This window comes from Pocillopora damicornis, chromosome 10, assembly GCF_964200805.1.
Source record: "Pocillopora damicornis chromosome 10, jaPocDami1.2, whole genome shotgun sequence".
Lineage (NCBI taxonomy): Eukaryota > Metazoa > Cnidaria > Anthozoa > Scleractinia > Pocilloporidae > Pocillopora > Pocillopora damicornis.
Window position 1 is genome coordinate 2,967,501 of NC_142679.1, and position 13,331 is coordinate 2,980,831.

The following is a 13,331-nucleotide window of genomic DNA, read 5'->3' on the forward strand; positions in this document are numbered from 1 at the left end:
TCGGAACTACGCTTACCTGCTGGTTTTAAAGCCTCGAATTGCAGTTTTTCGGTCAGACAACGCTTCTTTAAACATGTCCTAGACAGGGAGAATATCTGAAAGTGGAAGTTAAAATGTTTGGTGACTTGTATGTTAATCTTTGGTGTGTAACTGTCCTCGCTCAAGGGTTGCAGTCAGAGACGACAAGTCAACAGATTGGAACCACGAGAAGACAGAAGTTTAGACTTTTTTGAACTCATGTAAGTTATTTAGCTTCTTCTACTGTTCACAAAAAGCCACTTACAATCAAGATGTGTTTTGAGGGAGCATTATCTCTCCTTTCCAATAATGTTGTTTTCATATGAAATGTTGCAGTCGCAAATACGTTTTACGTAGTTTTGGCTGCACTAGCCAGCCTTTTTGTAGTCTTCAAGTTATAACTAAAATTGTTTTGTATCCACGCTTTTTAAAAAGTGAATTAGCCAGTAAATTTTAAATGGATCAGCCGTTTCGCGCCGAGTTTAAACGGTTTCAGTTATATTGAGTATTCTGTTTTTATACCTAGTTACGACAGACATGACCGTGCATTGTTTTGTTTTCGTAGGAGAGAATGGTTTTCTTTAAGTTCTTTTTTTTTTTCCTTGAGTGGGGAGGGGGGGATTTGAGACAAATTGATTAATATGTGAATGAAATGCTAACAATTATTGTAAAAAAATCAACGCTGAAAGGGGATTACTCTGACTCTCTGTGATGAGAGAATCGTGACCCGAATGGCATTGTGTTAAACGTTTAGGGGAATCCCCTTAAGGCGAACTCAGCCTTTGATTGGCTTGAACGATGTCCTATTATTTCGTTTTATTCTTTATCTTCCTCTGAAAGTGAAATTTCACACATTAACAGAGCGCAAGATAGAGAGGCTAAAAACTTAAGTTCAACGGTGTTATTAACTTGAACAACATATGCCATGTGATTTACCAGCAGACATATTTCAGTATCTGAAAAACTTACGTAAGACTAAGATCGTCGCACACAGGGAAGGGCGCCGAACAAGAGTTAGTGGAGACCAGTTGTGGAATGGAAACTTTTTCTGCTACTGTTCTCGTTCGGTTATCTCAACGCGCCTCAGTAGTTATAAATCAAGAGGCAAAATTAATCTCAACCAAGACTTAATTGTTCTTTGATTGACGAATCCCAGTAATTTCTCATCCCTGTAGACTCTGTTAATACCGGCAGTGTTTGTGTGTGAGATTACGATTTGATTACGATGAACCTCCTGACGTCAATCAAATATAAGTTTTGTCGACTAGTTAGTCATTTCGTTGGCCAAACATTTGCGGCGCGGGGACGTGTGGAGTTAGGTGTGATCCCTCAAGATGTGAATATTGCTTCAAAGCCCCGGAATTAAAGTCATTCGTCTGCGAACATCTTCCATAGTTTCCTGATTATGAGATATCTTTTTTGAAAATCTATTCACTAAATCAATGAAAAAAAATCGAAATTTTTTGAAAACGAGTCACGCACGAGGTGCTGAGAGATAAAGGTCAAACACATACCTAAATTTAAAAGTTGGGTTCCCACGGAACAGCTTAATTTTATTCATACCTTGATCGGTTACTCCATGTATTTATTGGTTAGTTGGGAGTAAGCTATCATTTCCAGTTATTTCAGTCGGAACAACTTAATTTTATCCATGTTTTGATTAGTTACGCCGTCAAAAGACACTTACGGAAAATTCGTTTACAGGAATTTACGATTCGATCGTGGACTTACAACAGAAGAACGAACGGAATTTTTGATGGCTAAATTGTGTTATACTGTATTGCGCACTCTGTTTTAACAGGATAATCTAAATATATGACTCAACGATATGCAGATATCCTTTAAATCGTGTAAAAAATGTTACTCATTAAGCTGTAGAATCAAGAAAGCAAATACAAAGCCAACAATAAAGCAAGTATAGAAAACCTGTCAGTCATAAAATTCTTCACGTCTTTTTCAGTCATTCTTTCCTTATAATGAGACAACCTGAAAGTTTCCTGTATCCTGAGGATTACGAGCGAGGGTTGTCACACGACCAACAATACGGCAACAGAAACATCGCACTTGTGAAACAGGCTTTACTCACACAGTACATTTGAATATTGTAATTTTGAATATGAGCGAATACGGTGAGGGGGGAAGTGGGCAGATTTTGTTTGTGTTGCGACGAAATTTCCCTAATCCACCCATAAAGCTATGTAACATCCTCATTTCCCCCACCCCCTCATTGGCAGTCAGGTTTCTTTAGCCCCCCTCCTTCCCCCCCTCCCCCCCCCCCCCTTTGTACTGATCCTTCTCCGCTCCAACTGAAAATCATGTCAGGTGAACGAACCAAAAATCTTGAGGACTGGACGAAGACTGTGATCAAGTCACTGACAAAATATGACGGTGCAAACTGCTATAACAATTTTTTGAAAACAATTTTCATTTAACCCATTCAGGGCGGCGGAAGTACGTCATTTTCAACAACTTGTCGAAAGCGAACTTAGCAAGTCAGTTTTTCGTAGATCTCGCTATAAAAGGCAAAGACGGCAAGGACTAGAACACCTTCCCAATTTCGTAAACTGAAGACTTCCAGCGGTGTCCATAGAATATTTCATTATTGCCTACCAACCACAAACTTTGAGGGAAGTTTTCTCCGGAGGAATTATTTTTGAGTGCTTTGTTTGGTTTCATCGGCGGCGTTCTAACTGTGCTTGTTTTTAAACTGTTGGAGTGGATGGGAGAGAAAAGACTTGAAAACACTGAGGAAAAAAAAAGCAGCCACAAGAAAATGACGAGAGGTCCTCATGAAAAGGTGAGCACTTGTGTTTAAACTTAGAAAATGAAGAAATCAATTAATTCTTCCAATTATACCGGAGTGTGCTCTTTCGACCATTTAGATAAAATAATCGCGATGAGCTCAGTGTTACCCGAATGTCTGATAAAACCAGTGAGTGATATACCTGCTTTAAATACAACTTTTGCAAGTTGTATTAGGAGTTGACTTTAGTTTGCTCAATTTTAACGCACTACTTGTCCTTTACAATAAATACCCGAAAGTTCAATTGCCGCTGTTTTGTAATCAGCGCCCAGCTACGCCGCGTAGAGCAAGCGAGTAAAGAGCTTACCGAGGCATTTCAGTCGAAACCATATCACGTGATGTGACCGGAAAACGGCTGTGAATGCGACTATACATTCCTTAGACTGAATATTAATTGAGGAAGTGGAATTCCTTTCGAAGCCTCATTGCCTTTCAGGCTTGCCCCTCAAAAAACGTTAGGTTTAGAAATCCATAGCTTCACAAGAATCAAGTTTTTAGAATAAATTATTATTGTTGCTACTTTTTGAGGCCGTCATTCGGGAATATATTTATCTTTATTAAATAGCATTTTTGTTCCGTAGATGCATGCCGGGGGCTTTCTGTTAAAAGGGGATTAGATTTAATGACACGAATGAAGTAACACAACATGATCCTTTGGCATAAATTGCTGACAAGCCCCATTTAACTGACAGATCAGTTGATTCTTTTGCCTTTTCTGTATCTCTTTATTTATGTGATTTCCGAGAAAAAAGTTGGCAGGTTTCTCTTGTGTAATCCGTTAATTAACTAAGGAGAGGAAAGACTGCTTGTTTCATGTCATGTTTTTTTTTTTTCAAAGTACACAGTTAATTATGGAACGAAAAGTAGAAGTTGTGCGCGATTAGTGTTTGGACTTCAATACAGCGCAGGCAGATGTAGAGCAAAGAATTTCATGGCCAGAAATCTGTGACAGTCAGCGGTTTGAAACGGGGGCTCGTGTATCCAAAAAAATTCCTACTACGCATGCGTTCTTGCATCAGATTACATACAGCAAATTATGGCGAGCGGCGTAAGGGATTCGAGCAAGAATAGCCGCGGTTTATTTCTTCAATTACACAATGTTTCTTCTGCGGACCTTCTTTGGGATGAAAAAAAAAGTAGAAAAAGGAAAGCTAATGTTTCTTCTGATTATTTTGCCGTGGAAAGGTTAATCTCGAGGAGGACATCACATGGAACGGTGAGTTCACAATTTGCCCTGGTCTACGATGTATGTCATTAATTTTCTTACATGCTAAAGTTTTATAATTAAAATCTTCAGGTTCAATATTTGGTGAAATGGAAGGGATACAGCGCGTTTCATAATAGTTGGGAAGATGAAGATAACTTGACTACCGATCTTATTAGGTATTTATTGTTGTATCATTTTTTCAAACTGTACTTAAATTACCATTACAATTGAACATGCTGAAATACGGAATTTACAAGAGAGATGCACTCGTATAAGCTCATTCATAGAAAGGTTTATACTTAACTAATTTTTTTTCACCAATAATACACGCAGTGATTGCTGCTTTTCTTTTTCTTCTGCCTTTGCATTGCTTTGAGTATTACTTGTTTATAGACAACCCCTCTTACAATGTTTCCATTTTCATTATTTTTCTTACAGAACTTATGACAAGCCAATTGTTGATAAAGAGAGGCTAACTCGAAACGTTGATAACCTGAGATTATCAGTCCTCTTTAAATTAAGAAGTAAATCAAGGTCTAATGTTATTTTGGACTTTGATCATGATTGTTTTCGTTTTTTGTTTTATGGTAAAGGAAGGGAGGGAAGGGAGAAGGGGTATACTTTGTTAGATAAGGATGATTTTAAAAAATGTAATTTACCAGAAAACTGGGATAGGGTTATTGATTGTAATGGGGATGGGGTAAGGGTTAAATATCCATTTAAAATTAGATTGTTTTTAGCAAAATCACCAAAAACATATTCTATTATAAATGGGAAAATTCAAGAAGATCAGAGAATGTTAATTGAGAAACTATCAATTGATTTCAGTCGCCAACCTGTAACTATTCAATCATAGATATTATAAACAGAAAGTGAAATTGAAATTAACTGTAATGGCTTTAGGGACTGTAAGGGGTTCCACCTGAACGCAAAAGCTGATAAGAATATGACCAACAAGTGAGTTGAATGTACAAAATATACATGGCCCCTATCTAATAACCCTAGGCTTAATCCGCAGTATGAATTTGCTTGAAATTGCTTTTATTTACAAAGTTAATTATAATTTTGTTGAGTTGATGTGTTTTCACTGCACTCTTTGCTTGTCATGTAGCTTTTCATGTGAGTTTGTTTATATAATTTTGAATGTGTAAGGGAGTCCCCCCTTAGAGTAACTAAAGCCATTTCATGCTCCCAGAATACTAAATATTCCATATTTTCTCATTGACAAATTTCCTCCAGTTGTTTAATTAGTTCAGCCTTGGTTTTGTTGCTGAATCCTCTCGCATTTCTCTTCTTTAATTCTTCTTTCAATTGCTTCACTGTCATATGAGAACAGCTAGTGTCAGTGGTAGTGGACTCAGGGAGGGGATGTTCATTTTGAGCTTCAATAGATTGCTGGAGAGGATCTTGACTTAAATTTACTCGTGCCTTTTTTTGGTTTTCTTTAATTTCAACATCCCAGTAGCTCTCCTTGCGCTTCATGTAATTGCGTACTTCCCTCTCGTGTTCTTTAAGCTCCCACTGACGTTGCTCTTGTCGCAGAACATCTCCTGCAGAATCCCACTTGTTGGACTTTCTCAGAATTATTGCACGTGCTACATCATTGTTCTTTTCAACTCCTTGCCCTGTAAATATTTTGACTGAGTGGTGGAGCTCAAAGAACTTGGGAATGTGTGCCACCATAATGTGCATGTATGGGGTAACTCTGGCTTTCTCATACCCTTCTCTTTTGCCATTTAGACTGACAAAAAGAGAAATCCACTCTTTGGCTTTCATGAAAAATTCTGTGGGGTCTTTCTCAGGGTTCCAGTCATTGACAACTTTGTAAACTTCTGCAAACTCTGTCCAGACTGCAACCACAGTTGATGCTGTTTCTGGATGGAGAATGCTATGTAGCTTACTGGGAAGGTCAGCTAAAAGGATCTTTTTGTCTTTTCCAAGGAGACTTGTCCAGTCATGTTTCCCGCTACCTTTCCCATCTGCATTTCTTTGTTCCCACACATCAAAAGAAACACCACAAGATTTGATTACCCTAATAAGGCTTTTTAGGTGTAATCCTGTTGCTGCCCCCTTTTTATGGTCTAAGTCATCATCTTTATCCCAGTCAAGGCACTCCTGCACTAGATTTCCAATCAAAATATCTGTGATTCTCAGCATTAAGTGCAGCTCGTCTACCACTATACGATCCAGTGGTATATTTAGTATAGGTTGTTTATCACAACAGTAATTATCTCTGGATTTTTTAGACATTTCAAACATTTCTTTCAGTGTTCTTGCTAAGGGGAGAGTGTTATAACTTGTATAGTCATTGTTGATTCTCCAGCGATCATTTTTGTGTGTTTTACACCAGGCACAAGCATAATTAGATGTTGCCCCCTTCAGTCCAAGCATCAGTAAAATAAATTTATAATCACCACCAAGATATAATTCAGTTTGAATCTCTTGGCCATCCACATTCATTTTACCTTTGGCAGTCAAGTCATTTACCTCATTGAATAAACTCTGGAATGACTCTTTTATTGTGTGGTAACTCTCGGTTCCATTGACTATGCCAAGAGTTCTGTTTCCTTTTGCAGGCATTACGGACTCCTCTGTTTGCAGAATGGAAAATGAAAGTAAAATAAAATTTGAATTTCTTGTCATTCTGGCACCATCACCATTGATTTTGATTTTGATTTTATCATTGATGGGGTCAAAGTCACTGTTTTGCTTCAGGAAATCAGAGATATGTATTTTAAACACTGTTTCAGCGGAAGTTACTTTGGCCCCTTCAAACTTAGCATTTAGAGGTTCAATTTTGCTCATTTTGTTCAGTTGATCATGGCATTGTTTGACCAAGTAGGACCTTGGTAGACTATCAGTGATCATGGAAATTTCGTGGTAAAATGAATCCCCCACACAAAATTTGTCCAGTAAGAAAAGGATTTTTTCAACATTCTCTTTTTCATGTGTGGACAAGGTACTATACTTTCTTTCTCCTGCTTGAGTGGGTAAATCTTGACAGTTGGGTTTACTTGTTATGTTGTGAACCACATCACTGTCTGATTCTTTGACAGTTAACCCAACTAGTTCAACACCAAAGGAAGAGCAGAACCAGAGAGCAGCTTCAGCTCGTAAAATAAAAGTTTTCAAGGTCCTGAACTTATTTTTCACAGTTGAAAGAGGTTTTCCCTGGTATGAACTAACTCCCACAGAATTTTCCAATGATGCAATATAATCTTCAAGCTCTTTGTTTGTTTTCTGCAAAACTTGGGTTTCATTTTCCTTTTGGTTCACTGCCAGCACCTTTTCCTCATAGATTCTTTCCTTCTCCAACTCTAAATCTTCATAGGCCTTTTTCCAATCTTGTAGCTCATTTTGTATGTTTTCAATTTCTTGATAGAGTTCATGTACAGGTTTTATTTGACCCTCCATAACATGAAACTTTCGGACTCGATTATCCAACTCTTTTCTTGCCCTGCCCTTAGTTTTTTTGTAATCTAATGAAATTTTATAAGCAATATTTAACAAAGCTTCATCGATTCCATCTCGTATATTTTCATCATCGCTAAAGGCAAAGCATTGCCTGAATGTGCACTTTTCCACCAAATCTATGTAGCTGAACCTTTTTGCCGTGGGTGAGTTTTCTGCTGCGCTTGTAGAAGGAGAATTTGCCTCTATCTCTTCACATCCGCTTGACAAATCTTGACCGGAAGTGTCACGCGACAGAACGTTTCGTTCTTGAACAGTTTTATGCCATTCTCTAAAAAGAGGATAAGGAATTTCCAAAGTAAAAAGCACTCTTTTCTCTTTTTCCCTCGCCTCATATCTTAATTCCGGTTGAGTGAATTTGATTGCATCCTTAAAACGCGAGCAACATTGACTAAATTCGTCGCTCATTTTACTTGCAAATTTTCGGATATTGTGTAACGCCATTGCACAATTTATTAAAGGCACGGTTACATAGGTCAAGTAAAGCATTTTGGGATTCAAGATGGAGGACGAAGGGGCTAGAAACTACGGTTGACGGTCGACTAAAAACATGGCGTTTTCCCGAAATTTTTCTTGGGTTTTAAAAATGGCGTCACATTGAGAACTATTTAGCAGTATTTGGGCCGTTTTTCCACCAAGTTTGGAACCGATTTAGTGGCTTCAATGGCTCCTATTTTTGCACTATAAATGAAGTTTAGCATGTGAACAAACCAGTTCGATCTGGAAGAACATTCCTGTGAACCCGTGAAGTGGGTTGATTTTCGACGATTTATGCTACCTTCGGACAGTTATTAAGAAAATGTATGGCGGAGTGCGAGGATTTCTACGTCCATCAAAAATTGCTTCGGGAACCGCTTTAACACATGCAAATGCCCACAGAGCACGCAGCGAAAGGTTGTACATATAATCCACTTTATTTTGCGATCTGGAAGAACTTGTCTCCTCTGGTGGTTGTAACACAGGAGCAATTATTAAAAGAAGGTTAGCTGAAAGCGCACTGTTTTCCTTGTAGTGATTTTGCGACTCGTTTGTAACCTAAGACCGAGTTCGACATCGATGCGCGTGCGTGGCGGCCATGCTGTCACGGATTTCTGGCCATGGATTTGCCTGACTTGTATTAACAGATCATCGCAATCCTGTTAAGTTCATTCGGTACAAGTAAACTTAGTAAATAAAAAACACAAGATCTCCGAAAAGAATCTCTTGACTGACTCCTTCTCATCCTCACTCAAACCTGTGTTTTAATGCGACGAACCATTAGATAAGACAGCCTCTAGGCCTTGAGGTCGGGACAGGCAATACGATTTAACTTAACATAACTAGAGACTACAAACTTCTTCCACGACGGCGCTATATGGTAAATAACGAAGTCATATAACCAAAGGCTACAAACCTCGGGCTTTAGAAAACGACTTATTATTTGTTTGAGGAACTGTTAAATTCAAGCCCCTTTATTCAAACTCTGCTTGAAGGCGTTTAATGAAAGTTAAGATTGGGTAATGTGTCGTGACATTTAAAAGACCGCAGTTCCTATATCTATATCTAAAAAATCCTGGCCCCTTCGCTGGAGTCCTTGTGTCCTGCTCGACTATTTAAATTTCTTTGTCGGAGATGTTTATCTCAATTTCTGAACACTTGCGTAAAAGCTCAGGATAATCTAGATCCTCCTGGTTGGGCTCGTAAAGATCTGTTAATACTGGTTTGTTGCGACTTTTTGAGATAAAAACACTATAGAAATAGCCTCACTTTGCATATATTTCACATTTCAGAGGGGCATGAATATATTTGCATATGTACGTCGTAAAAAAAAAAACACCCACACTTCAGAGTTACATATGTTGTCAGAGGCACCCACTCAAGATTGCATATAACTTATGTTAATTAGTTCATATGGGTTAGTGAATTATTGGTAAAACGTCACTGTTTATCAAGAAAATTATTTAATACGACCTCACATTTATTTTGCCACACATGTAAATTTCTACGACTGAGACGCATTTTCTTTTTAACGAAACACCATTCGTTACATTTTGATTTGTGTAAACTGCATTCAAACTTTAACACAGAATCGCTTAACGAAGTTCTTATAACGACATACTAGATCGAGCCAGTTTGAAGCACAATAATGTGTTTAAGCAGCCATGTTATCATGCTTTACTATTAAAACGAATAGTTTACGTTTTTCCACTGTCCCTACTTCTTCAACCGGAAACTTTTGGTTTTGTAGTTCCAGAATTTTCACAACTAAGTGCCGTAAAACCAGATGCAACCGGAAACCTTGTAACAGGACGCAAATAAACCTTGATACAGTGCTTTTTTCCTCAGCTCTGTTTTATCATTATAGTAAAATACTAAACATTTCACTAAAAGTAATGATCAATGACTGGTTAATACTGGGAAATATTATCGTTTATCAGAGATTATTCCTAAGCTCTCGGTCTTTCCGACGTATAAATCAAAAATTACTTTTCCAATTCTGATTTGTTTGTGTTGAAGTCGCAGTTTTGCTCCCATTCATCAAAATTTAAAATTTTGAACTTGAGTTCAAGTCATAACAGTCTTAAAAATGTGATATATAAGTCTTTGCATTCGCGTGTTTGTATTCAGTAAGAAGACGGGGCGAGTATTTCGTGACAACCGGTCACGAAATACACATGTTAAACACATTCAACATTTCAGTGTGAACTACGTTTAAGTAGGCGATATATTTATATGAAATTGTCTTTCGGAAGGTTCTGGTCACAATTTTCAAAAGTCCAACAACAAAAGAGGCCCACTGTAAACTTTGACCGAGAAAAGAGCGAAAAAAAATGTTAAACCAAAAAGGCGTGACGTCCAAATATTCTGCAAATAATGAATATTTATAAGGGGAATCCCCTTATTAGCGCATCCCAGCTAGCGCACCTTAGCTACATTGAAATATGATCCGCCATCTGCTACATACCTCTTAAGTCAGTTAGTTAATGAGATGCAACAAAGCTTGCTTGGTGAGTTTAGTAGTTGGTTCTTATTTGCAAATTCGCATCTAGTAAGGGGCCATCAGAAGCACAGAGGCTAAACCAGAGATGTTTCCATCCAAAGATATATGTTTGTGTGCTGTGTCCGCTGCCGTTGGTGCCATTATAGTACTCCTGGTGTTCGTGTTATTGTCAAGATGTGGGAATCAAGCGATTAGGACACGCAAAGTCCCACAAGAGCATGATGAAAGAATGGGCTAGTTGAAAACAAATTTTCGGTGAGTGAGCGAAAATAACTTTGAGCGATAATCCATGGTCCAGGGATTCTTTCTTGTCATTCTAGTTTGCCTTTTATAAACGCAACACACACGCTCAGCTCTGAAAGATGAATGATTTGCTTGAAAACTTTTAATTGATACTCGGTGATAAAAAGCAATCAGACAGTGTTTCCCCAGTACACTTTGGTGCGCGGTAAAAAATCTAGTAATGATTGCCTCTAAAGTTGGAAATGAATTTAAAAACCTTAAAATAAAAGGAAAAACCATAATAGAACTTGCTTCCGTGTTTCTTTGGGTTGTGTAACAAGGTTGTGTTACAAACGTGTATACTGAACTAGTGTACCGTACAAGTGACTTGGTAGAGCTGAGATATTTTTTATGTACAACTTTGCCGACGAATTTTTATTAATTCATATCTAGGAATCAAAAATATTTGTTTGCCAACGTATTATCTCGATTTTTAGAGCATTCCTCATTTTCTGGTGGGAATATAGACCCCATTTCCTCTTGTATGCCTGAATGCATGTATTCCCGTGTCCGTGGCTGAATATATTATGAAAAATACGAAAATATACTGTTTTAATTTTACCTCTTTCTCTCTCTCTTCATCACGTGATACGATTGACAGTCTTAGCCAACGGAAGACGACGCAGATTGGTTGATCAATGGACTGTTTAATTTTGATTAGCTTATGTAAATGTTTCTTTAACCAACTATTGTTTGATTTTTGGGATAGTGTAAACGATGGGTCTTATGAGACTGTAGAGGTAGTGGCGTCACAATTCTTAGATATTTGTTAAGTTCTTTTGAGTGTTGTATCTCTAAACTCAACTATAAGTAAGAAATAATCAGATTTCGTATAAATTTTAGTCGTTGGTTAAGAGTTTTGGAATTGTTGTGTGAAACAAATTATTTCAATATTGTCATTCGTATTAAACGACCCGTAACATGAACAAATTAATATTCCGCCATCAGTGTACTTTTCTTGAATGTTATGTTGTTATTAAATCTGCAATCAATCCGAAGAAACGATAGCAGTTTCAGAGTTTGATTACAACAGAAAGATATCTCACTGACAGTCAAACAAGTTTATTTTAATCCGAAATGGTTAACTCTAACAGTTTCATTAATAATAAAAAAAAGAAAATTGCGAGATCTTTTTCCAGTCGCGTGACTCAAGGAAGATCTCAGTCATGAATGTTAATTTTTGATTGTTAAGTCAAAAGGTGATTTCAAGCATTCTTTACACTCGTAAATTTATCTCGAGAATTTGTTTACGTTCAGCGAGAACCTCCAGATGGTTTTAAGGTAACTGGTCTAATATATAAATTTATGATACATTCTGCTTGCGATTTGAAACCATTTCCACATCTTCTCGATCATTATTGTAAACAAACTAGCAGACCTTCCAATGATCACGGTTTTTATTTCAAGAACAAAGTCATTTGTTGTGACGAAGGGCTAACGCTCGAAACGCCAGCTTCAGAAACTACCGACAGTACACAATTTACATTATCACTTCAGATTAGAAAACCAACTTATCGTGTAATACCCCTCAACGACGCAGTACCGCAGTTTCTTTAGAGACTTACTCCTTCAATACTAAAACAAACTCTTGGAAATAAATGAGATCCTGTTCCTTTTAACTAATACGTTAGACAAGCCTTCTCAATTCGATTAAAGCGTAAACAGATTTGCCAAATTGAGTGACAGTTCGCAAATACAAATGTTTTCACCTCATAATTGAAATGAAAATACGTTTTCCATTTATCTAGAAAGAACTTTTCCCGTGAAAACATCCTTTCCTGAGTTTGAGTTTAAACATACTTACTGGGCATCCTTTGAAATATGTATCATTATATGGCATAGAATGAGCATCGAGCCAGGTATTTGACCTGATATCGTAACACTCCACCATACGAGAATTCTGCCGATTGACACTTTGACTTCCGGTTCCGCCAAATAAGTATACCTGATCTCGTAAAAGGACTGAACAAATATCACCGCCAGAACAGAAACATTTTGCCCTGCTCCACACGGTGTCATTTTGAATACCGATTGCGAAGCACGCACGGAAAGTTCGAATTGAATTGCAAATATATTGCCGATATTTAATATTCATCTCACTTGTGTCAGGATCTTTACACGTGGAGCTCGGAACTACGCTTACCTGCTGGCTTTAAAGCCTCGAATTGCAGTTTTTCGGTCAGACAACGCTTCTTTAAACATGTCCTAGACAGGAAGAACATCTGAAAGTGGATGTTAAAATGTTTGGTGACTTGTATGTTAATCTTTGGTGTGTAACGGTCCTCGCTCGCGGGTTGCAGTCAGAGACGACAAGTCAACAGATTGGAACCACGAGAAGACAGAAGTTTAGACTTTTTTGAACTCATGTAAGTTACTTAGCTTCTTCTACTGTTCACAAAAAGCCGCTTACAATCACGATGTGTTTTGAGGGAGGATTAGCTCTCTCCTTTCCAATAATGTTGTTTACATATGAAATGTTACAGTCGCAAATACGTTTTACGTAGTTTTACTGCACTAGCCAGCCTTTTTGTAGTCTTCAAGTTATAACTAAAATTGTTTTGTATCCACGC

The 13,331-nt window shown here is 37.7% G+C and overlaps 2 protein-coding genes across 2 annotated transcripts; one reads left to right on the top strand and one right to left on the bottom strand.

The window, feature by feature from the left end:
* The first annotated feature begins 3,758 nt into the window (after positions 1-3,758).
* Positions 3,759-6,542, top strand: LOC149038473 (chromobox protein homolog 8-like). The gene is made up of 3 exons (XM_089183856.1): positions 3,759-4,037; positions 4,119-4,204; positions 4,467-6,542. The coding sequence occupies exons 1-3, from the start codon at positions 3,858-3,860 to the stop codon at positions 4,882-4,884; spliced, it is 684 nt and encodes a 227-aa protein (XP_089039982.1). The 5' UTR covers positions 3,759-3,857; the 3' UTR covers positions 4,885-6,542.
* LOC149038474 (uncharacterized) lies at positions 4,197-7,988 on the bottom strand. The gene has a single exon (XM_089183855.1). It carries the CDS (start codon positions 7,986-7,988, stop codon positions 5,247-5,249), a length of 2,742 nt encoding a protein of 913 aa, XP_089039981.1. The 3' UTR covers positions 4,197-5,246.
* Positions 7,989-13,331: the final 5,343 nt, after the last annotated feature.

Excerpts from the sequence above, each read along its gene's own strand:
- LOC149038474 (XM_089183855.1), bottom strand. The coding sequence starts at position 7,988 with ATGCTTTACTTGACCTATGTAACCGTGCCTTTAATAAATTGTGCAATG.
- LOC149038473 (XM_089183856.1), top strand. The coding sequence starts at position 3,858 with ATGGCGAGCGGCGTAAGGGATTCGAGCAAGAATAGCCGCGGTTTATTT. Across the intron at positions 4,038-4,118 it reads GGAGGACATCACATGGAACG|GTTCAATATTTGGTGAAATG; the intron begins GTGAGTTCACAA and ends TAAAATCTTCAG. Across the intron at positions 4,205-4,466 it reads TTGACTACCGATCTTATTAG|AACTTATGACAAGCCAATTG; the intron begins GTATTTATTGTT and ends TTTTTCTTACAG.